The following is a 25,962-nucleotide window of genomic DNA, read 5'->3' on the forward strand; positions in this document are numbered from 1 at the left end:
ACCAGCTCCCCAATTAAGGTCTTTTCCTTGCCTCAAAACCTTGTCTCTCAGATTCATTACCTGTCATGCGGTGAGCAGAGCGAGTTTGGACTCGGTAACAATTTGGCTTAGCCAGCCAGCAGCCTTGCTGCTTGTGGCTAGCCGACACCAATCAGGGAATATTGGAGCAAGACCCTAGCAGCTGCTGGGATCATTTGTCCTGAGGTTCTTTCCTTCAAGATTCCCTGAATGGGTACTGGCTTCCCTCAGCTTGACAATTGAGACAAGGAACTGACAAACTTCTAGAGTCAACAGACTTGATTTCAGTTATAGGGTAAGTCTACCCAATTTGATAGCTGATTCAACTGGTTCACTTGTTTTGAGTGTCGTTTTGTGTTAAGAGCTGACAGGCTTGATTTTGAAGGGTAAGTTGCTCCAGTGTGCACACCAGGGACATTTTTTCCCCTCAATCTGGGCTTTTCCTTTACAGGACAAGCTAATTTGGTTGGGTACCCGTTTACAGAGGGGAGGTGTTGTTGGACTCTACCCTGAACCAGTTCATTGGGAACTAGTTCTCATGGGGCAAGCCCACCATAGCTCATATGTAGGGTACATTTATTTACCTGATTTGGGAACTGGTCCAGTTGGAACCGGTTCATTTGGGAGCTAGTTCTTGTGGGAGTGGGTAACCTAGATAGAATTAGTTAATTTGTTTTATAGGGTAAATGTATTTACCCTGTTGGTGGCCAGTTCATCTGTATGCATTGATGCTGGAATCTGTCTTGTACCATTTTTGTTGGAAATTGTCTGCATCTTTTGTGTTTTGGTGTTTTGTGTTTTGCAAAAATGGGAAATATTTCATCTGTCCTGAAGGAAAGATATTTGGGGTGCATATTAGATATGTTAAGATCAAAAGAGCAATGGCCTCTGTATGGCTCACAATTAAACAATCTGGCAGTCAGTCAGAAGTGCTTTACAAAGCACTTCTTTGTAAAGAAAAAAATTCCTGTCTTTACAAAGGAGAGGAATGCTCTGGTAATGAACATGCCCGGGGTGGGTGGGTGGGGGGGCGCGGTCCCTTGGACTTGAGGCATCCAATTCTAATTTCCCCTACAGGAACTCCAGAGAAAGAAATGGCAAACCACTGTGGTATGCTTGGTTGGAGAATTTCATGGACAGAGGAACCTAGTCGGCTACAATCCATGGGATCACAAAGAGTCAGACACGACTGAGAAACTAACACTTGCTAACACTAAAAATAAAGTCAGCCTGAGGCATTTGACACATTATTTATCTCACTTTCAAGAGAACTTTCAAAGGGTTATCATATTTTGAACTTGAAGTAAATGCATTTATAATATTAGAATTTGTAGAATTGGAGAGACAAAATGCTGCAGTATAGAAAGGGTTAACTAACAAATACACAATCAGTTGTTAGAGACCAGAGACTTTGGATGCAATCAGTGTATGCTTTTTTGCCTTAATGTTATCAAGTATCTTATTACATAGTGTGAGTGTTTGCATCTTTGCTGGGGTAGGGTGGGGCTCCTCTATGCTAAGCTTCTGGATGGTTCTGGCTACTTCTGTGGCGGCCAGGGGCAGGAGGAGAGAGCAGGTGGGCATAGTGAGTACCAGTGATTCCAAGTTGAAGAGTTATACTGTGTGACAAGCTGACAGGGAGAACTGGTGAAATCACAAAGATTTTCCCAGCACTTGGTTTATTTCTGAAATTTAGCAAATAGGAAAAACAATAGGGACCACTCTCCAAAAGGTCTCAAGTTTGCACTCCCAGTGCAGCCCCATTACAGACAACTGAAAGTCTCCTCCTGCCTCCAGCTTTATAGTTCTTTGTGCATATCCTCCTGTATCAGTGTGGATTAATCAGGAGAACCTACAGCAGGGGCGAGGGGATTCCATGCAGGAAATTAGTTACATAGGAGATGAAAGAACAAAAAAGGCAAAGCAGTGGTGGATGAGGCAGCTCAGCGATTAGCAAAGGCAGGAAGCTGCTCCCAACCCAGGACAGGAAGGACTCAGGGAGGAGACACCTCTACCAGAGGGTCTACCCTCCAGATCAGAGTCTGGGAGCCTGGCTGCTGTCAGAGTGGGGACACAGAGCAAATGTCCAGACTCTGTAGACTCCTCCTGTCTTTCATCCCAGTGACTCTGCTGTGCCACCTGCATTGTGTTCACCTACTTCTGACTCAGCACCTTTCATCTCCACCAGTAAGACAGTAGTATGTTCTATATAAATATATAGAAAACTATATACAACAACATCCCTATACCTTTTGCACATGGGAACTCATACAAGGTGGCTGACCTACCCTACCTTAATAGAGTAGATTTGCCCCCTGCTTGGTATTTTTTGTCATAATCCACTTGAAGCATTTATGGAAAGTACCACTAAAATTCCATTATGATGTTAACTTTATGTGAATGTTGACACATACTTTGTATGTTGTTTTTCAGTCGCTAAGTCGTGTCTCTTTGTGACCCCATGGACTGTTGCCCACCAGGCTCCTCTGTCTGTGGGGATTCTCCAGGCAAGAATACTGCAGTGGGCTTCCATGCCCTTCTCCAGGGTATCTTCCCAACCCAGGGATCAAACCCAGGTCTCCTGCATTGCAGGTGGATTCTTTACCTTCCCAGCCACCATATGACAAATTACCAAATTTCTCTTATATCAAACTATGCAACATTATAAACTAAGATGTTTTGTTCTTCTTCCAAGAACTTCCAAGAACATGTTCTTAGACTTCTGTACAACTTGCATAATTGTACAGAACACTCTATTGTGTTGTCCTGGACTTGCCTATAGAAAGATTGTGCACCTTGGCAGAGTCATTAGTAGTTTAGTTCAGTGCAGTCGCTCAGTCGTGTCCAACTTTTGCGACCCCATGAATCACAGCATGCCAGGCCTCCCTGTCCATCATCAACTCCCGGAGTTCACTCAGACTCACGTCCATCGAGTCAGTGATGCCATCCAGCCATCTCATCCTCTGTCGTCCTCTTCTCCTCCTGCCCCCAATCCCTCTCAGCATCAAAGTCTTTTCCAATGAGTCAACTCTTCCCATGAGGTGGCCAAAGTACTAGAGTTTCAGCTTTAGCATCATTCTTTCCAAAGAAATCCCAGGGCTGATCTCCTGCAGAATGGACTGGTTGGATCTCCTTGCAGTCCAAGGGACTCTCAAGAGTCTTCTCCAACACCACAGTTCAAAAGCATCAATTCTTCAGTACTCAGCTTTCTTCACAGTCCAACTCTCACATCCATACATGACCACTGGAAAAACCACAGCCTTGACTAGACGGACTTTTGTTGGCAAAGTAATGTCTCTGCTTTTGAATATGCTATCGAGGTTGGTCATAACTTTTCTTCCAAGGGGTAAGTGGCTTTTAATTTCATGGCTGCAGTCACCATCTGCAGCGATTTTGGAGCCCCCAAAAATAAAGTCAGCCACTGTTTCCACTGTTTCCCCATCTATTTCCCATGAAGTGATGGGACCAGATGCCATGATCTTTGTTTTCTGAATGTTGAGTTTTAAGCCAACTTTTTCACTCTCCTCTTTCACTTTCATCAAGAGGTTTTTTAGTTCCTCTTCACTTTCTGCCATAAGGGTGGTGTCATCTGCATATCTGAGGTTATTGATATTTCTCCCGGCAATCTTGATTCCAGCTTGTGCTTCTTCCAGCCCAGCGTTTCTCATGATGTACTCTGCATAGAAGTTAAATAAGCAGGTTGACAATATACAGCCTTGACATACTCCTTTTCCTATTTGGAACCAGTCTGTTGTTCCATGTGCAGTTCTAACTGTTGCTTCCTGACCTGCATACAGGTTTCTCAAGAGGCAGGTCAGGTGGTCTGGTATTCCCATCTCTTTCAGAATTTTCCACAGTTTATTGTGACCCACACAGTCAAAGGCTTTGGCATAGTCAAAAAGCAGAAATAGATGTTTTTCTGGAATCCTCTTGCTTTTTTGATGATCCAGCGGATGTTGGCAATTTGATCTCTGGTTCCTCTGCCTTTTCTAAAACCAGCTTGAACATCTGGAAGTTCATGGTTCACATATTGCTGAAGCCTGGCTTGGAGAATTTTGAGCATTACTTTACTAGCATGTGAGAGGAGTGCAATTGTGCGGTAGTTTGAGCATTCTTTGGCATTGCCTTTCATTAGTAGTTAGGGGCTGTCAAGTTAGGTCATGGGTGAGAGGGCCCTTGGGAGGGAGAAAGGCAAAGACATTGGAAGTTTTGAAGAGAAACTAAGTCTTAATGAAGCCTCTGCTGGGTTGGGAGGCAGGAGATAGACATGAACTCTAACTGGCTCCACTGGACAGCCAGGTGGACAGGTTGGAGATGGTCTCATGGATACAAGTCTCATTCATGAAAAGATGGGAATTGATCTCAGTCTCTAATCTTTAAAGTATATTTGGGGTATCTCCAAATCTCCACAGGGCAGGCGTTTCAAACTGTTCTCACACAGAGTGGGGACTCAGCTGATGATCTTTGTTGAGTCAGTGGTCCCCTGAGCCTGAATAACCAAGAGGGAACATACCCAGGACCCATGGGCTGTCGAGTGCTGCCCCCTTCTGGTTGTGGCAAAGCAGTGCTTGATCCCGAAGCCTAAACTGGGAGGGAACTCAGTGTGTGGCCTTGATAGACTTTGAAATCTGCAGACAGGAATCTGATGTTTGTATTTTGTAGTCTTAACCAAGTGAAAAGTAGTAAAATAGGAACCCTAAGTGTCAGGCAAGAAGAAAGGAGTGGATAAGCTTAAAAATGTTTCTCATGTATTAAAATTTAGTTTCTTCTTTATCAGTTCCGTTCAGTGGCTCAGTCGTGTCGGACTCTTTGTGACCCTATGGACTGCAGCATGCCAGGCCTCCCTGTCCATCACTAACTCTCAGAGCTTACTCAAACTCATGTCCATTGAGTTGGTGATGCCATCCAACCATCTCATTCTCTTTCGTCCCCTTCTCCTCCTGCCTTCCTTCTTTCCCAGCATCAGGGTCTTTTCCAATGAGTCAGTTCTTCCCATCAGGAGGTCAAAGTATTAGAGCTTCAGCTTCAGCATCAGTCCTTCCAATGAATATTCAGGACTGACTTCCTTAGTCTGGTTGGATCTCCTTATAGGCCAAGGGACTCTCAAGAGTCTTCTCCAACACCACAGTTCAAAAGCATCAATTCTTTGGTGCTCAGCTTTCTTTATAGTTCAACTTTCACATCCATACATGACTACTGGAGAAACCATAGCTTTGACGATATGCATCTTTGTTGACAAAGTAACGTCTCTCCTTTTTAATATGCTGTGTAGGTTTTTCATAGCTTTTCTTCCAAGGAGTAAACTCTATTCTTGATACTGTTCATAATACCTATAAAATCTGGTATAATTTGATGATTAAAAGTAAATGTTGTTTTAGCAAGTGACTGTTCCATAATCAGTTCAGTTATTTCCAGAGGAATTTTTCACTTAGAAGATTTTCCAAACTTTTAATCTAGATCCTGTTCCTTTAGTCTTTCAGGCATTTTGCTAATCACATGTGATCACTCTCTTAAGAAAAAGAAAAAAACTAACAGTTATTGAGAAGTTTTCTTAATACTTAGTATATGTAAATGTATACACACACACCCTTAAATCTCTTTACCTTAGAACTTACAGATTACTCAGAAATACAACTTGTGAATGGCATGATGAGTACTCTGTCATTTGCTCTCATGTTGGATTGTACATGCAATAGCACATCTGTTTTGTTTTTTTTTTTCTTTTTTTTAACAGAAGTACTTTGTTATCCCTGTTTAGCCAGGGCAGGTAATGCATGTAATAGGTGTAAAATTTACGGCAATCACTGTAACCCATGATGTAATACTTTACATCTATTCCCTTTTTTGTTTTTGTTGGTTTTGGTGTTAAGTTAGAGCTCTAGTGAGATTAGAGCCTGGATTGCCTTTTACAGGAGTTGTTTTTTTTTTTTTTTTTTTTTTTTTTTATGGTTGGCTAAAAAGTTTCTTTGGTTTTAAGTAAAAATAAAAGACATAGTTTTAATTTTCACTAAGAAATTTTTAATTTTTCACAATTTTGGGGTAATTTTTTATTTGCTATTTGCCAAAGAATGCTCAAACTTCCACACAATTGCACTCATCTCACACACTAGTAAAGCAATGCTCAAAACTCTCCAAGCCAGGCTTCAGCAATATGTGAACCATGAACTTCCAGATGTTCAAGCTGGTTTAGAAAAGGCAGAGAAACCAGAGATAAAATTGCCAGCATCCACTGGATCATGGGAAAAGCAAGAGAGTTCCAGAAAAAACATCTATTTCTGCTTTTTGACTATGCCAAATCCTTTGACTGTGTGGATCACAATAAACTGTGGAAAATTCTGAAAGAGATGGGAATACCAGACCACCTGACCTGCCTCTTGAGAAACCTGTATGCAGGTCAGGAAGCAACAGTTAGAACTGCACATGGAACAACAGACTGGTTCCAAATAGGAAAAGGAGTATGTCAAGGCTGTATATTGTCAACCTGCTTATTTAACTTCTATGCAGAGTACATCATGAGAAACGCTGGGCTGGAAGAAGCACAAGCTGGAATCAAGATTGCCAGGAGAAATATCAATAACCTCAGACATGCAGATGACACCACCCTTATGGCAGAAAATGAAGAGGAACTAAAAAGCCTCTTGATGAAGGTGAAAGAGGAGAGTGAAAAAGTTGGCTTAAAACTCAACATTCAGAAAACGAAGATCATGGCATCTGGTCCCATCACTTCATGGGAAATAGATGGGGAAACAGTGGCTGACTTTATTTTTGGGGGCTCCAAAATCACTGCAGATGGTGACTGCAGCCATGAAATTAAAAGACACTTACTCCTTGGAAGAAAAGTTATGACCAACCTAGATAGCATATTGAAAAGCAGAGACATTACTTTGCCAACAAAAGTCCGTCTAGTCAAGGCTATGGTTTTTCCAGTGGTCATGTATGGATGTGAGAGTTGGACTGTGAAGAAAGCTGAGTACTGAAGAATTGACGCTTTTGAACTGTGGTGTTGGAGAAGACTCTTGAGAGTCCCTTGGGCTGCAAAGAGATCCAACCAGTCCATCCTAAAGGAGATCAGTCCTGGGTATTCATTGAAAGGACTGATGCTGAAGCTAAAACTCCAGTACTTTGGCCACCTCATGGGAAGAGTTGACTCAGTGGAAAAGACTCTGATGCTGGGAGGGATTGGGGGCAGGAGGAGAAGGGGACGATAGAGGATGAAATGGTTGGATGGCATCACCGACTTGATGGACATGAGTTTGAATAAAGTCTGGGATTTGGTGATGGACAGGGAGGCCTGGCATGCTGTGATTCATGGGGTCGCAAAGAGTTGGACACAACTGAACTGAACTGAACTGAACTGAACTGATGACCATGTAAATATCATTAACTGCTAGGAAAAGTAGTGTGTAGTCATCACATTTTTTTTTCATGACAGTTCCTCCTACCCTTCTGAAATTTATCCATTTTTCATTTGAGTAGTTTATGTATATAAATCCATCAATAATTCTTTCCTTATTCAGCTGCTTGTCAGTACTATTTTCCATGTGGCCAAAGGGCATGGGTAGTCTTCTTAATATAACTTTTCCTGGAACCCTCTCTCAGAGTTCTTGTTGCTCTGGTTGATTCTCACCAAGAACTTCATTGAAAAACATACTCACCGTTTTGTTCCACTACCTTCTGCCATTTTCCAGGGAATTGCATAATTCCATCTTTTCAAAATTTTTTGATTTTTTGAGCAAATAACTTTTCCAGATACCTTTTACAGTTTTCCAGGAAATTGAATTTTTTCCATTAAGTGGATTTTGTAAAGACTGAAATAAATGGAAGTCCAAAAGTACAATGTCTGGTGAATACGGGGGATCAGTCAGAACTTCCCAGCCAGTCTGTAACAGTTTTGTTGCCTGGTCATCAAAGAAACATGCAGTCTTGTGCTATCCTGATGGGAGATTATGCGTTTTCTGTTGACTTTCTGGATGCTTTTCATAGAGAGCTGCTTTTGGTTGGTCTAATGGGAGCAGTATTTATTGGAATTAATCATTTGGTTTTCCTGAAGGAGCTCATTATAGAGGATTCCATTGCAATGCCACCATACACACATCACCTTCTTTGGATGAGGACTGGCTTTTGATTGTGGTTGGTGCTGGTGCATTTCATTTGCCCATAATCTATTCTGTTCCACAGTATTGTACAGTATCCGTTTTTCATCACCTGTCACAATTTGTTTTAAAAATGGAATGTTTCTGCTACGTTTAAGTGGAGAACTGTGTGCAGAAATATGGTCAAGAAGGGTTTTTTGCTTAACTTCTGTGAAACTCAAATATCAAGGTGATTAACATAACCAAGCTGGTGCAAATGATTTCCATTCAATACTTTGCATGAAATATTTGAATATTTTGAGTATGTCAGCTGTCTCCTGCATGGTATAGCATTGTTTGTTCTCGATGTCTTGATGGAATCTCTTTCAACTTCAGCTGGCATACCTAACAGCAGAGCATTGTCCAACAAGAAATATCCAGCACAAAATTTTGCAAGCCACTTTTGACACATTTGATCAGTCACAGCACATTCTCCATACACTGCACAAATCTTTTTCTGCATTTCAGTTGCATTTTTACCTCTCTTTAAATACTAAAGTAAAAAAAGAAAAAGTAAAACATAATGTGCCACACGTGTATACCTGTGGCGGATTCATTTTGATATTTGGCAAAACTAATACAAGTATGTAAAGTTTAAAAATAAAATAAAATTAAAAAACAAAAACAAAAATAAAATAAATCTATATGTAGAAATAAAACAAAAACAAAAACAAAACTGTTGCTTTTTAATTTTAATATTAAAATGGCTACACAAAAATTCACCAATTTTAAAAAGTTTTTTTAAAATGCATGCTGATATGACAGCTGTCATAATACAATCTTAACGACATTGTTTTGACTAAAGTTAAAGACAACTTAGTGCTACTAGAGCTGTCTTACAGAAAAAACTGAACAGACTTTTTGGCCAACCCATATTGAGAAAGACTTCTTTATATAAAGTGCTCCTTTGCTGGCTGAGCATTACTGAGATTCTTTCTTTATCAAGTGAAAATGGAGAGATTAGTGGAGATTCAAATTATTTAAAGAGCCAGGTCTGCCATATACCTGTGTAGCTCCCTTGTGGAGATTAATGAGATATAGTTAATTAAAGCCAAGGGTCATAATGAAACCTTATAAATGATTATAAAACTTCACATACTGGATACTCTATAAAGTATATTATTTTAATAAGTTAATATGCATCATGAAGTTTTCACTTCATGCGGGTGCCTTGTCATTTCACCTACTTAAAATCTGTGGGTGTCTAAAGGCAACTAAAGCTGCTTGAAACTTCCAAAGAAATATGATTGGATGAAAAGGCCTCCAGGACAGGATATCTTAAAATAGGCTGGAGAAAAATGTGGGTTAATTTGCATATCAATGTATATTATATTATTTTCTCCATTTTCTGTAGCATTTGGCATACTTTATTGAAATGGATATGTTTTTATAAACTTTAATTTGCAGGAATTAAGAACCCCAACCCTACAAGGCCTTTCCTTTACTGTCAGACCTGGTGAACTGTTAGCTGTGGTTGGACCTGTGGGCGCAGGAAAGGTAAGTTGTGGTGCCTTTCGGCAGCTTGATGCAACACTACAGTCCCTATTAAATTCTCAGAGTTGAGCCCAAAGCTGTGTGTACAATGTTTTTTTTTTTCAAACAGGATAGTTTATTGAAATTGAATAATAGTGAAATAATTACAGTGAAACCCATCTCTGCATTGCCTCAGTTTTGGCACATCCATCTTGATTCTCAGAAAGTTTTACATGTACACATGTGTATTGATTCCTTATAATTTATAATGTCATATAAGAGATATTTGGTAAGGATTGCAGTGATTGCCACGAAACTTACTGAGAAGAGCATGGAGAGGCCTGGCATAGTTTTCTCATGGACACAGGAGTCCTGGACAGACCCAGGGACCTTCTGAGCCAAATTGTAAGGTCATTCCACAGAGGGATCTATAAAGATTTACCCTCTTGAGAAGTTTGTGTTGATCGTCACACTTGTGAAATCTCCATGATGATTATAGTCCATACCTTTCAGCTCATTAAAAATGCTATTCTGATGTCCTAGTTTACATTGTTTTAATAAGTCATCCATGGTCATTCTTTTTTTTAAATTTAGTTTTCAATGGGAACATAATTGCTTCACAATGTTGTATTAGTTTCTGCTGTACAACAACATGACTCAGCTGTAAGTATGTGTGTGTGTGTGTATATATATATATATATATATATATATATCCCCTCCCTCTTGAGCCTCCCTCCCACCCTCCCCCCATCCCACCCTTCCAGGTCATCACAGAGCACTGAGTTGAGCTCCTTGTGCTGAGCTGTGCTTAGTCACTCAGTTGTGTCCACCTCTTTGCTACCCCATGGACTGTAGCTTGTCAGGCTCCTCTGTCCATGGGGATTCTCCAGCAGGAATACTGGAGTGCGTTGCCATGCTCTCCTCCAGGGGATTGAACCCAGGTCTCCCTCCTAAAACATGAACAATATGATGTTAGGAAGTGTTCTAATTTCATTATTTTACATGTAGCTGTCCAGTTTTCTCAGCACCACTTATTGAAGAGGATATGTGTTATCTAATGTATATTCTTGCCTCCTTTGTCAAAGATAAGGTTTCCATAGGTGCATGGGTTTATCTCTGGGCTTGCCAAACTGTTCCATTGATCTGTATGTCTTTTCTTTCTTTCTTTTTTTTTTTTTTTTTTGTGCCAGCCCTGTACTGTCTTGATTACTATAGCTTTGTAGTATAGTCTGAAGTCAGAGAGCTTGATTCTTCCAGCTCTATTTTCTTTTTTTCCTTCTCAAGATTACTTTGGCTATTTGGGGTCTTTTGTGTTTCCAAACAAACTGTAAAAAATTTTTGTTCCAGTTCTGTGAAAAATGCTATGGGTAATTTGACAGGAATTGCATTGAATTTGTATATTGCTTTGGGTAGTACAGTAATTTTCACAATATTGATCCCTACAGTCCAAGAACACAGTGTATCTGTTCATGTCATCTTTGATTTCTTTCATCAGTGTGTTACAGTTTTCTTCATTTTGGTCTTTTGTCTCCTTAGGTAATTTTTTTCCCTAAGCATTTTATTCTTTTTGATATAATGATGAATGGGATTATTTCCTTAATTTCTCCTTCTGACTTTTTGTTGCTAGTAACACAATTATTTTTTCCCTTTGAGAAAGATCTTTATTAGTTTTATTGGCAGTAAGACAGAACTTTCCTTCAGCATCCATTGCAAGAATATCTGCCTCTGGTTTACTTCTTTGTTTTTTTGTTTGTTTTGCTGCACCTGTGAGGTATGTGGGATCTTAGTTCCCCAACCAGGGATAAAAACCATGCACCATGCAGTGGAAACACAGAGTGTTAACCACTGTACCACCAGGGAAGTCCTGCCAGTGGTTTCTTATTGGGGAAGGACTTTTCTTTGACTTTTTATGCTGCTATAAGGAAAACAGTTTTAATTAGATGTATCTAGAACAGCATTTCTCTAGGTGTGTTCCATGGAACTTTTATTTTACAAGGTTTCATGGCCACACAGATCTGGGTAAATGCACATTATATTTTCCTTCTTGGTGCTTCATGTTTTACGGTTGGAAACAGCTTATTGGGAATTTGGACATCTCATTAAAGGAAATTATTTATGTGACAGCTGTCAGGAGGGACAGAGACATGGGGACTTCCTAATGGCCCCTCCATGAAGTCTGGAGGTTGCAAAGGCTCTTCCAGGAAGCTCTGAGCATTTCCTCATGTGAGTCGACTTGGTCCCATGAGTACATGTGTAGTAAAGGTGCAGCCATGTGCTGGAGCAAAAGATTCGGACGTAAGCAAGACCCTGATGCCCCTGCCTTCCAGAGGCAACCAGGGTCCTGGGTGAAACCAATACACAGGCAGATTATTTCAGCTTAGTGTGATGTGGATATACACATACCACATCTATGTGTTGTTAAAGATTTGAAGTAAATATGCAGCTGTCAGTTCAGTTCAGTTGCTCAGTTGTGTCTGACTCTTTGTGACTTCATGGACTGCAGCATGCCAGGCCTCCCTGTTCATCACCAGCTCCTGGAGTCCACTCAAACTCATGTCCATTGAGTCGGTGATGCCATCCAACCATCTCATCCTCTGTCGTCCCCTTCTCCTCCTGCCTTCAATCTTTCCCAGTATCAGGGTCTTTTCAAAAGAGTCAATTCTTTGCATCAGGTGGCCAAAGTATTGGAGCTTCAGCTTCAGCATCAGTCCTTCCAATAAATATTCAGGACTGATTTCCTTTATATGCACTGGTTGGATCTCCTTGCAGTCCAAGACACTCTCAAGAGTCTTCTCCAGCACCACAGTTCAAAAGCATCAATTCTTCGGTAATCAGATTTCTTTAAAGTCCAACTCTCATATCCATACATGACTACTGGAAAAACCATAGCTTTGACTAGACAGACCTTGGTTGGCAAAGTTATGTCTCTTCTTTTTAATAAACTTTCAAAGTTTGTCATAACTTTTATTCCAAGGAGTAAGTGTCTTTTAATTTCATGGCTGCAGTCACCATCTGCAGTGATTTGGGAGTCCCCCAAAACAGTCCGTCACTGTTTCCACTGTTTCCCCATCAATTTGCCATGAAGTGATGGGACCAGATGCCATGACCTTAGTTTTCTGAATGTTGAGTTTTAAGCCAACTTTTTCACTCTCCTTTTTCACTTTCATTAAGAGGGTCTTTAGTTCTTCTTCACTTTGTGCCATAAGGGTAATGCCATCTGCATATCTGAGGTTATTGATATTTCTGGCAATCTTGATTCCAGCTTGTGGCTCATCCAGTTCAGCAATTCTCATGATGCACTATGTATATAAATTAAATAAGCAGGGTGACAATATACAGCCTTGACATACTCCTTTCCCTATTGGAACCAGAGCTGTACTTTGAAACAACAAAATGTGGAAATCTAGATGTGAGATGTGCACACAAGAGAGTGATGATTTCCTTTAGGATGGTCCTTTGCTCTTTGGACACAACTCACTTCACAGTTCTTTTAATAATAATCTTTGGATATATTCTTCACATGTAGCTTTTTAATAATAAGTGTTTGTCAAGTAAAGGATACCTGGATGCAGAAAGAACTACTCGAAACATTGGATACATGAAATACACATCCTGCTGCACTGCTGTGCTAGTTAAGAATGTTTAACTTTCTTAGCTAGTCTTTTCTGAGTAAAATTTTTTATTTGGGGGAAATTCTTAGCAGTTAGGTTGTTATAATATTATATTAATGTTTCTTATCAACCATTAGTAGTACGTGGACCAATGGGGTTCTTTTCTTTTCTTTTTTTTTTTTCACATGTGCCACGGATCTACTTCATCCTGTTCTAAATGAAAGGGTTCTATAGTGTATCAAGTGCAATGGTGGGGTGTGCTGTTCTATCCTTAGTGCTGCCTGTTTATGTGTGTCTGTTGCCATCTGTTTCAGTCGTCACTGTTAAGCGCTGTGCTGGGGGAGCTGCCCCCAAGCCAGGGACAGGTCAGTGTGCATGGGAGGATCGCGTATGTGTCTCAGCAGCCCTGGGTGTTCTCAGCAACTGTGAGGAGTAACATTTTATTTGGGAAGAAATATGAAGAAGAACGGTATGAAAAAGTAATAAAGACTTGTGCTTTGGAAGAGGTGAGTAATGACTTTTGAGTTGCATATATTTAAATTTCAAATAATGATAGTGTTGGTTTAAACCACAGAGTTTATTAAAGTTTTGTTTCAAATTTTGAAGGGTTTCTGGGTAAATATACACATGTAAGCCAGCTGTTTCAATGGCCAATGTGATAGCAGCACTTACAGAAATGCCTTTAGAAAGTAGTGGGTGGTTGTTTAATTTTATAATGTTTTATTCACTTTTTAATTTCTTTCTTTAATGAATGATTACAAAAATTTACAGAAATAGTATAGTATAATGAACTCTCATGTACCACCCCCAGCTTTAGCCAAGATCAGCTGGTGGCCAATTTTGCTGTATCTCTACCCCTGCCCCCTACCAGCCCCACCCCCACCCCAGAGTATTCTGAAGCAGATCCTAGACATCAGATTTGTTCATCTGTAAACATATCATTAGTTTTCTCTACAAGATAGGATAGCCTTTGGGAAAAAATCACCACATTATTTCACCTGAAAAATAGCTCAAATTCTTGAATATCATCAAGCTTCTAGTCTGTGTTTTTTTTTTTTTTTTTAATTTATTTATTTTAATTGGAGGTTAATTATTTTACAGTATTGTAGTGTTTTTGCCATACATTGACATGAATCAGTCATGGATGTACATGTGTTTCCCATCGTGTCCCTCCCTCCTACCTCCCTCCCCATCCCATCCCTCAGGGTCATCCCAGTGCATCAGCCCTGAGCACCCTATATTATAAATCGAACTTGCACTGGTGATTTGTTTCACATATGATACTTTACATGTTTCAATGACATTCTCCCATATCATCCCACCCTTGCCCTCTCCCACAGAGTCCAAAAGACTGTTCAATAAATCTGTGTCTCTTTCTCTGTCTTGCATACAGGGTTATCATTACCATATTTCTAAATTCCATATATATGTATTAGTATACTGTATTGGTGTTTTTCTTTCTGGCTTACTTCACTCTGTATAATAGGCTCAAGTTTCATCCACCTCATTAGAACTGATCCAATGTGTTCTTTCTAATGGCTGAGTAATATTCCATTGTGTATATGTACCACTGCTTTCTTATCTATTCATCTGCTGATGGAAATCTAGGTTGCTTCCTGCTACTGCTACTGCTAAGTCGCTTCAGTTGTGTCTGACTCTGTGTGACCCATAGACGGCAGCCCACCAGGCTCCTCTGTCCCTGGGATTCTCCAGGCAAGAACACGAGTGGGTTGCCATTTCCTTCTCCAGTGTATGAAAGTGAAAAGTGAAAGTGAAGTCGCTCAGTCGTGTCCGACCCTCAGCGATCCCATGGACTGCAGCCTTGCAGGCTCCTCTGTCCATGGGATTTTCCAGGCAAGAGTACTGGAGTGGGGTGCCATTGCCTTCTCCAGGTTGCTTCCATGTCCTGGCTATTGTAAACAGTGCTGTGATGAACACTGGGGTACACATGTCTCTTTCAATTCTGGTTTCCTTGGTGTGTATGCCCAGCAGTGGGATTGCTGGGTCATATGGCAGTTCTATTTCCAGTTTTTTAAGGAATCTCCACACTGTTCTCCATAGTGGCTGTACTAGTTTGCATTCCCATCAACAGTGTAAGAGGGATCCCTTTTCTCTGCACCCTCTCCTGCATTTATTGTTTGTAGACTTTTTGATAGCAGCCATTCTGACTGGCATGAGATTGTACCTCACTGTGGTTTTGATTTGCATTTCTGGGATAATGAGTGATGCTGAGCATCTTTTCATGTGTTTGTTAGCCATCTGTATGTCTTCTTTGGAGAAATGTCTGTTTAGTTCTTTTGCCTATTTTTTTATTGAGTTGTCTATTTTTCTGGTATTGAGCTGCATGAGCTGCTTGTATATTTTTGAGATTACTTCTTTGTTAGTTGCTTCATTTGCTATTATTTTTTCCTAATCTGTGTTTACATGTTATTAATCATATCACTGAGAAATCTTCTTCACCATTATTGAAATCAGACTCTGTATGAGGTCTGTCCATTGCACTTGGTTGATGCCTTCTTGCTCCATTTCAGTCTCCAGGTTTCCGTCTCCACTTCATTTTTGACTTGCAGTTTATTCTTTAAAGAAAATCAAATGCTTTAACATTTCTTTTTAATACTGCATCTTTTACTATGCAGAGGTCATTTTCAGGAATGGCACTGAGTTTCACAGGAAATGGCAAGATGAAAATTTTAACTGTACATTGGGATATAAATTAGTGAATAATGAAAACTAAACCTACCTGATAGGAGAATATCATTTGGCAAAAAAAAGAAAAAATTAAATACTGGTAAATACTATGTTACTCTCTTGGGTTAGAAAAATCAGTGAATAACAATGTTAAAGGGCTTCCCCTGGGGTCTATTCAGTGCAGTCTGGACATCTAATTTCTTTTATACTGTAACAAAAAGGATGGGACAGACTTTCAAAGGTGTGGGGTTGAAGGCTCCAGACCCACTTTCTGAGGAAATAGTAATTTTGCTTGAACAATGGCTTGAATTTCATAGATTGTATCAGGTGAGTACCATTTTATGATGATGTAGACAAACAAAATTGCTTAACTGTCTTATTTCTTTCTCCTGGGTTATTGTTAATGGATGATTGTGCTTTTGCAGAAATGATGTCATTAGCAGTAATGAACTAGATTTTTATTAAATGACATACATACTGTGTAAGAAAATAAGAGGGAAAGCAAATGTAAGCTAGTGAGAGAATAGCTCTCATTTATTGAGTCCATGTGCCCATCTGCTTTCTGTGTATCACTCACACGTGCACACATGTACACACATAAAAAAAAAATATGAGTTATGAATCTTTTACCAGTGTTTTTGATGTTACCACCTCATTGTATATCTGGTAAAACTGAGGCTTGGTGAGAAGAAATGACTCACCTCAATACTGGCAGCTCAGGTTCAGAGCTGTTTCAGCAGGACTCTAGACTCCACAGTGCCATGCTACCTTTCAATTGAGGAAGTTTATAAGGAACAACTTATTTAAAAAATTGGGTGATTTATGCAAGTCGATGGGAAATAAATAGATTTCAGGCATTTCATAAGAAACAGGTTAATAAGTACCTTAATCAAGTTGAGTTTTTGATGTCCAGATCAGGCTCCAAAGACCCAGGCCACTGTGTGGCTGTTTCTTTTATGACCTTGCCTTTCTGGTAAAGCTCAGCATTATCTTTTGCCCCACACTTGAGCATCTCTGAAGAGCAGGTACTGGGACAGTGGCTGTCATTCAGTATATCCCATGGGAGCTGATGCTTTGCTGCAGCCACATGGGGTGACTGGACCAGTAATGTGGGCGGTGTCCTGGGGCTTCACCCAGCCTAGGGCATGTGTGCAGCACAGACCCTGGTGGGAAGGGGACCTGCAGGACCGGGCTGCACAGTGATTCTTCTGTATGTGATGTGGTGTTTATAAACACCGACTGCTCTCCTGTTTTCTGCATGTTTGGGTTATGGAGTTGGGGCCCCTTGTGTCCATTTCCTCCCTGGCAGGAAGGGAGGGATCAGAGAGCAGAGTCTTGTCCCTAGCTTTGTCACTTGCTCACTGTCACTCTGGACATGTCCTGTTACCTTCCTGGACCTCTGATGTATCTGCAGTAAAACAAGGACTCTGGATCAGAGGGTATCCAGGAGGTTTTGTTACTGCTCTGAAATGTCATCTGTGACTATGATTAGCAAGGGGTCAGCAAGGTTTTTACACCTGGGAACCACCTAATGAGATTCTTTGCTTATCTTTTTTTGAATCCCTATATCAGTGGGCGAGCATAATACTTCCATAGATAATAGGGGTTTCTAGAACTATTTTGACCTATAGTTACAGAAACTGTATGTGTAGTAGAAAAGGCTTGGCTTTTGGAGAGAAACAATCTTAGTTGTTAACTCTGGGTGTTTATCTCAATTTATTTTCTTATTGAATGCAAGGAGAGGTGGAATTATTTTAAAGGCTACAGGCCATGCATGTGGAATGCAAACATGCCAGTGTTTCAGTAAATGGTAGCTATTTTTACTATTATAGCCCTTTTCTCTACAAATATACATACATATAAATGAAGATGTCTCCTCACTGTTTTCCCTAACCCCACTGCCCCCAAATCCAGGAGCAGTAAAAAGAGCAAATTTTCTTGTATTACATATGTTAATTACAACATGATATATTATACTAGATTTAATTGAAGTAAACATTTAAGTTCATTGAGCTGAAAACATTTCTATTAATATGATAAAATAGGGAGAAATGAAGTAATCACAGTGGCAAGATCAATTCAGACTGATGACATCAACTTCAAGGCCCAGGAGTCAGAGGCTCAGGAATTGAGTCTGTTTCTGTGTTCGCTAGGTGCATGATCCTTCATCTGTAAAATAGAGAATATAGTACTATTAACCTCAAAATGTTGTTTTGAGGATGAAATGCAGGAGAGATTTTAAAGCACCTGATTGCTAGGGACATAACAGGCACTTTATAAATGTTAGAATAATTTTGAAAAAATTAGCTGTTAATTTTAAGCTCAGTAAGTTTTTGGTAAAACACATCCATAAAATATGACATGTAAGAAAGAAGGTATTTGAATATTTAACTTCCATTATTTAAGTTTATATTTATGTAGGTGCTCTGTACATAGTACATTATGTAAAGGCATTCCTCAGAGCAGTGATGTGACCTCACTTAGTCTCAGTTTCCTCATCTGTGAAATGGGGCCAGTACTTCCTGTGCAGCTTGTTGTGAGGATTAGAGATAAACAGCATTGTGGTCCACCACAGATCTTACCCTCCAGGAACTGAGAGACACCTTGTGCATGTATACAAATGATGGACCAGAATAAGACAGTCCTTCATGAGAGATGAGAGATGTAAGTAGAACTTTAGGAAACCCGTAGGAAGAGATGAGTCCAGGATGGGTTCATCGGGAGTGTGTTTTGGCTGAGCCTGGCAAGATGGGCGGGATATTGACAGGATGTGAGAGGAAGGGCGATTCCAAGTGGAAGAAAAGCTGTAAGAAAGACAAGACATCCGCCGTTTGACTCTGGAACCCAGCCTTCCTCTGTCAGGGCCTCATTAACAGTTTCAACAGTCTACTGTGTGGTGTTTCTACACTAAGTCTCCACCATCAGTGAAGGGCTCTTCATGTTCTTCTGGATGGATGGCATCAAGAATCAGCAGCACCATTTCCTAGTTTGCCTCTAGTGTGTGTGTCTGCTGTTCAGTAAGAATTGGTTAAATTTAACTTCGAGGAAAATAACGTGAATAAGAACACCTTCCTGTCAGTGGGAGGAACTGTAATATATGCTCAACTCAGGCTTTTCCCTTTAACCTAATCTGAAAATGGTGGCTGGGAATTAACCTGACTTGGATTTTACTTCAAATACTTTGAAATTGTTTTCCCATCTGTGGTTTGTCCATGAATAATTGTCAGAGCAGTTGTCATTCTAGCAAAGTAATGTTCAAAATTCTCCAAGCCAGGCTTCAACAGTATGTGAGCCGTGAACTTCCAGATGTTCAAACTTGATTTAGAAATGGTAGAAGAACCAAAGATCAAATGGCCAACATCCATTGGATCATCAAAAAAAAAAGCAAGAGAGTTCCAGAAAAGCACCCACTTCTGCTTTATTGACCACGCCAAAGCCTTTGATTGTGTGGAACACAACAAACTGTGGAAATTTCTTCAAGAGATGGGAATAGCAGACCACCTTACCTGCCTCCTGAGAAATCTGTATGCAGGTCAAGAAGCAACAGTTAGAACTGGACATGGAAAAATAGACTGGTTCCAAATTGGGAAAGAAGTACATCAAAGCTGTATATTGTCACCCTGCTTATTTAACTTATATGCAGAATATATCATGAGAAATGCTGGGCTGGATGAAGCATAAGCTGGAATCAAGATTGCAGGGAGAAATATCAATAACCTCAGATATGCAGATGACATCACCCTTATGGCAGAAATCCCAGAGGAACAAAAGAGCTTCCTGACAAAAGTGAAAGTGGAGAGTGAAAAAGTTGGCTTAAAGCTCAACATTCAAAAAAAGAAGATTATGGCATCTGGTCCCAACACTTTATGGCAAATAGATGGGGGAAACAGTGAGTAACTTTATTTTCTGGGGCTCCAAAATCACTGCTGATAGTGATTGCAGCCATGAAATTAAAAGACGCTTACTCCTTGGAAGAAAAGCTATGACCAACCTAGATAGCGTATTAAAAAGCAGAGACATTACTTTGCCAACAAAGGTCCACCTAGTCAAAGCTATGGTTTTTCCAGTGGTCATGTATGGATGTGAAAGTTGGACTTTGAAGACAGCTGAGCACCAAAGAATTGATTCTTTTGAACTGTGGTGTTGGAGAAGACTCTTGAGAGTCCCTTGGACTGCAAGAAGATCCAACCAGTCCATCCTAAAGGAGATCAGTCCTGGGTGTTCATTGGAAGGACTGATGTTGGAGCTGAAACTGCAATACTTAGGTCACCTGATGTAAAGAGCTGACTCATTTGAAAAGACCCTGATGCTGGGAAAGATTGAAGGCAGGAGGAGAAGAGGACGACAGAGGATGAGATGGTTGGATGGCATCACCGACTTAACAGACATGAGTTTGAGCAAGCTCTGGGAGTTGGTGAGAACTGAACTAAATTGTCAGAGTCAAGGAGGCACTCAAAGTCCTCCCACCAGACCTGGAGAGAGAGTGCTTGCATCTTATGCTCTGACTGTGCTAAATGAAGGAGTGGATTCAGGTGCCTTTTCTAGAGCATGGTTGAGATTGCTGTGCTACAATGTGGTGCTCTTTTGAGAAAGAAATGAAAACAACATAAAATCAAAGCATAAAAGCTAAGTGGAACAGTTTGTGAAGACTGTCAACAGTGAAACAGAAGCCAGGTAAACAGTTGTGTCTGTGTGTGTGTGTGTGTGTGTGTGTGTGTGTGTGTGTGAGGCTGGGAACCTATCTTAAAATGGCCTGTTGTTTTTCTCTAAAGCCAAAAGCATGAGATGATAATTTCTGAGCTCCACAAAGAAAGAAGGTGCAATAATGAATTTCCACAACAGAGCTATTGTTGCCTTTCATTGGATGCACTCCAGTTTAAGCTTTGAATGAGCAGGGAACCTGTGTGCCTGTATGTCTTTGTGGCTGTCAGGGAGGGTTATGATGGAGACAATCTCTTTTTCTTTTGGTCACATGCTTTGCATATTGTGATCCAGACTATGAGCAGGGTCCCATTGTTGGCTTGATGTGAAAATAGGTCTCAGTCACCAATAGCAAGTTACAATCAATTCATGTCCTTTTTTTTATTTATGGAGGGTGTTCATATGTGTGTTTTGATTCTCACAGCATCATTGAGTTTAGTGACTCTTGTTTCTGCAGCACATTCTGTAGAAAAGGAAAGTGAGACTTAGGGAGATCAGACAACTTCTTATCCTGGAGACCCTACTGTGCCACGTGCTTTCTCCCCAAATTTGCTAAAGTAGAGACAAAAGAGGGCTTTATCTGCAGACAGGTACTGCTGGGCATCATAGATTGATGCCTGATGGGTTTAGTAGATAACAAACTCCCCCAAACTCTGTTTGTCTGTGCCAGGATCTGTCCAGTGGTAATTACAGGCAATCTAAGATTTGTAATATAATGCTGTGTAACATAAACTTTGGTTGTTATCTTGTCATTTGGGGATGTTCTTATTATCTCTCCCCCAACCCCCACCAGATACTCTGATTTGTCTACTTAGTTCTTAAATAATGTAAAATTATAACTTTTGATAGATTTCCAGATTCTCAAGTTGAAACTTCATATCCTTCTTAGCTTTGAGTTTTTCCTGCTTCCATGAACAAGAATCTACTTAGTCCAGCAGTTTTTCTTGGTGTCCCTTGAGCACACTGTTTCTTTCCCTTTGATTTTTCATGCAGACTGTTCCATCTTTTTTTTTTTTTTATGCTTCATTTTATAGCAGTTTTAGGTTTATAGAAAAATTGAGCAGGCACTGAAGAGTTCCCATACACTCCATCTTCTGATTACCCCTCCCCCAGTTTTCACTATTATCATCTGCATTAGTGTGGTACATTTGTTACAATAGATGAACCCAAAACAACACATTATTATTAACTAAAATCCACACTTTACATTAAAGTTCATTTTTTATTGTACATTTCTATGGGTTTTGACAAATACATAATGTCATACATTCGCTAGTACTTTATCATACAGAGGTTTTATTGCCCTAAAAATCTGTGCTCTGCATCTTCATCTTTCCTCCTCACTCAACCATTAGTGGTCACTGATCTTTTTCATGTATTTATAGTTTGCCTTTTTCATAGTGTTTTAGAGTTAGAATCATACATAATGAAGCATTTTCAGACTGGCTTCTTTAATTTAGTCAAATGCATTTAAGATTTCCACACATGGCCTGATAACTCATTCATTTTTATTGCTAAATAATATCCCGTGGTATGGTTGCACCTCAGTTTGTTTCTAAATGCAGCTAGTGAAGGCCATCTTTCTTGCTTCTAGGTCTTAGAAATTATGAAAGATACTGATATGAGTATTAAGGTATAGGTTCCTTTGTGGACATACATTTTCAATTCATATGGGCAAATATCTAGGAGAGTGATTACTAGGTCATGTAGTAAGCCCCATGTTAAACTTTGTAAAAAAAAGTGCCAAAATATCTTCCACAATGGCTGTGCCATTTCACATCCTGTTAGTAATGAATTATAGTTCCTGTTGCTCCACACCCTCTTCAACATTTGGTGTTTTCAATGTTTTGAATTTTAGCCAGTCTAATAGGTATATAGTAGTATCTTGTTGTTTTGATTTGTAATTTCCTAATGACATTTCTGTCAAATATCTTTTCATATGCTTATTTTTTTCTGCTTCCATTTCTTGTACTGATCTCATCAGTCTACCCCTTGCCTTAAGTATCACTGTGGAAGACACAGGTCAGGTATTATCTCTTCAGAGAGCGTGGGAAGCTGAGGCTGAGATCAGTAAAATGTTTTGTTTAAGACACATTTACTCCTTGATAAAGTAAGACCTGTGCCTTCACCATGGCATCCCACTCCAGTACTCTTGCCTGGAAAATCCCATGGATGGAAGAGCCTGGTAGGCTGCAGTCCATGGGGTCGCTAAGAGTCAGACACAACTGAGCGACTTCACTTTCACTTTTCACTTTGATGCATTGGAGAAGGAAATGGCAACCCACTCCAGTGTTCTTGCCTGGAGAATCCCAGGGATGGGGGAGCCTGGTGGGCTGCCGTCTATGGGGTCGCACAGAGTCGGACATGACTGAAGCGACTTAGCAGCAGCAGCAGCAGCAGCAGTGCCTTCACCTCCTGGGCCACCAGCTCTCACACCTGTGTCTCTAGCACAGACCTTCACACCTGCATGCCCAGCTGCACTGTGACACCACTGGGAGGTCATCTCAGCTTGTCCACAAGAGAAGTGTCCTAAACCTGCCTCCACCATCTTCCCCAACTCAGTAAATGGAGACCCTGTCCTTCCCCTTCCTCACCCCAGACACCACAGTCCTCTTCTCTTACAGCCCACACCTGTCCCATCAGCAGGTCTTCCAGACTCCACATTCTAAGTGTGTCTGGAGTGTGATCCCCTCTCTCCATTCCTGCTGCTTCCACTCTGGTCCTGGCCACTGTCATCTCTCACTTAGATTATTCCAGTAGCCTTCTTGCTTTTATCTGCCCTCACCTTTCTCCCATTATTGTCTGTTTTCCACAAAGGGCAGGACTGATTTCTTAAAAATCTTAGACTATGTCAATACTCCCCTTACTTCTTTACTGGAGTGACCCCAGGCTCCTCCTGCGCTGTCTCCACCCTCACTCCCCTCATTCTTACTCTGCTCTGCTTTCCTGGCCTCCTTGCTTGTTTTGAACCCCTTTGGCATCTCCCCGTGGCCCCTGCACTCGCCCTTCCCTCTGTGTGGAACAGCCCTTCCAGGTCTGCCTGCACCCCTCCCCACCCCAGATCTGCTCACACCCCCTCTGAGCAGAGCCCTCACACCCCAATGTGGACTCACTTCCCCCCTTTACTCTCCATCTGCCTGAGCCGGCTTCTTTTTCCTTCCTGTACTCAGTACTTGTGCTCAGGTTAATTTTCCATATCATCTGTCTCCCACCATGGAAAGAAATTCTGAGCATTTGTTTCCTCATGGCTGAATTCTTGTGCCCAGAACGATGCCTGCTATATAGTTGATGCTCAATAAATACCTGTTATAATGGTTAAATACATAAATGCTCTGAAAAAAATATAGAATGAAAACATATTAAAAGCCCTGAGAAGTTTTTTTTTTTTTTTTCAATGTTCAAAATTACAATTTAGGTGCTTTGAAAATAAGCACACTGCTGCTGATCAAACACTTGTATGAATTACTAACGCTGAAGAGCTAAGATGGCAGGAGGACAACACATTTTAATTCTTTGGTTTTTTTTCCCCCTTTTCTCTCTCCGTGTAGGATTTACAGTTTCTGGAGAATGGAGATCTAACTGTCGTAGGAGACCGAGGAACCACACTGAGTGGGGGGCAGAAAGCCCGGGTCAGCCTCGCCAGGTAAATGGCATTTCAGTTGTCATCCTGCCCCTCCTTCTCCATGGCTCCTAGTGATTGTGAGCACACAGACCCTGCTCACTGGGTGGGCCTGTGTGAAGCAGGGTCTTGGCTCTTTTCCTAGGCTCTTGGAATGAACATAAAGAGTTTTCAAACACTGTCATGATTCAGAGATGAGATTCAGGGAGTGTGAAGTGTCCTCTCCTGATGTCTCTCTGCATTTTCTAGAGCCCTGTATCAGGATGCAGACATCTATCTCCTGGACGATCCGCTCAGCGCAATGGATGCAGAAGTCAGCAGGCACTTGTTCGAACAGTGAGTTTGCTCTTGTTTTCTATCATCTCTGCTTTCCAGGAACTCTGTAGAGATCAGGGAAGAGAGGGCAGGATAGGAAAATACTGGAGGTGCTTCCAGTGTGTGCAGGACAGTGGGGTCTGTGCTTTAGGGAGTGAGGGATAGATGGCAGATTTCCCCCTGCTACTTGTAGTTGCTGAATCCAGACCCCAGGGATAAGAAGGATGATGAATAGGGTGGTCTAGTGGTCTAGTGGGTAAGAAACTGCCTTGCAATGCAGTGGACATGGGTTTTGTCCCTGTTGGAGAACTAAGATCTCTTATGCCATGGAGTAACTAAGCCCATGGGTCACAACTGTTGAGCCTGAATGCTCCAGAGCCTGCACACCACAGCTTGAGAGCCTGCATTGCAACAAAAGATGTTTCATGAAATGACTAAGACCTGACACAGCTAAATAAATAAATAAATATTTAAAAAGAAGAAAGAAAGATTTTTTTTCCTTTTTGTTTTTATGCACGTGTCGGGGGAAATGTTCTGCATAATCTTGAGTCTAGAGTGATGTTGTGAAATTAGAGGAGGCTCACCCTGCCTCTGGCATCACATGTTCTATTCACACATCCCTGTGAGTTTAGACATAGCCTTTTCTTAAAGTTGTCCAGGGCACAAGAACTCAGACTTCCCCCAGTCATCCATGCTGGTCCCAAACTCACCTCCAGTGCTTGGCTCATGCCGTCCCCTCTGCCTGACATCTCTTTTCTCCTTTCCTCACCTTCTAGTTCTTTTTTTTTTTTTTCCCCTCTGTGTAACACTTTAGAGGTTTTTTTTTTCTTTTTTTTACTTATTTTTAAAAAATTTAATTGGAAGCTAATTACTTTACAATATTGTATTGGTTTTGCCATGCATTGACATGAATCCACCATGGGTATACATGTGTTCCCCCTCCTGAACCCCCCTCCCACCTACCTCCCTCCCTATCCATCCCTCACTGGGATGACCCAGAGGGATGCATGTTTTTTAAATTGGAGAATGGGACTAGGTGACTTGTTACTTGGCTGCCAGTTCTTTTCCTCCATCATTTGTTTAAGGTACATTAGAAGCCAAGTTTTTAGTACTGCATATGACTTCTGTGGAAAGGCCTTGGTTTATTTTGCTTGTCATTCTGTTGGTTTGAAATTCTTACTAAAGTCAAGAATTTCAAAGTGATTTATTACTCACCAGCATATCGCCTCAAACATTAACATTGCTTCATTGATGCTTAGTAGAATGAATACTTAGACCCACATGTAGGGTTAACTTGAATTTGAAACTAGGTATCTAGAATTTGACTCTTACTTTGTGTCTGGAATTTGTTGATGGTAGTTCTTGTTTGACCACTGAATCCCTGTCGTAGAAAGACTCTGATGCT

The 25,962-nt window shown here is 40.7% G+C and overlaps 1 protein-coding gene across 6 annotated transcripts in view; it reads left to right on the forward strand.

The window, feature by feature from the left end:
- LOC139176077 (ATP-binding cassette sub-family C member 4-like) overlaps window positions 1–25,962 on the forward strand; it is a 401,158-nt gene that overhangs the window by 208,479 nt on the left and 166,717 nt on the right. For all 6 annotated transcript variants that reach the window (XM_070800386.1, XM_070800387.1, XM_070800388.1 and 3 more), the window contains 4 exons: window positions 9,558–9,647; window positions 13,549–13,740; window positions 24,172–24,266; window positions 24,492–24,578. In XM_070800386.1, coding sequence (XP_070656487.1) covers window positions 9,558–9,647; window positions 13,549–13,740; window positions 24,172–24,266; window positions 24,492–24,578 — 464 coding nt within the window. The remainder of the gene's footprint in view (window positions 1–9,557; window positions 9,648–13,548; window positions 13,741–24,171; window positions 24,267–24,491; window positions 24,579–25,962) is intronic.

Source organism: Bos indicus, chromosome 12, assembly GCF_029378745.1.
Source record: "Bos indicus isolate NIAB-ARS_2022 breed Sahiwal x Tharparkar chromosome 12, NIAB-ARS_B.indTharparkar_mat_pri_1.0, whole genome shotgun sequence".
NCBI lineage: Eukaryota > Metazoa > Chordata > Mammalia > Artiodactyla > Bovidae > Bos > Bos indicus.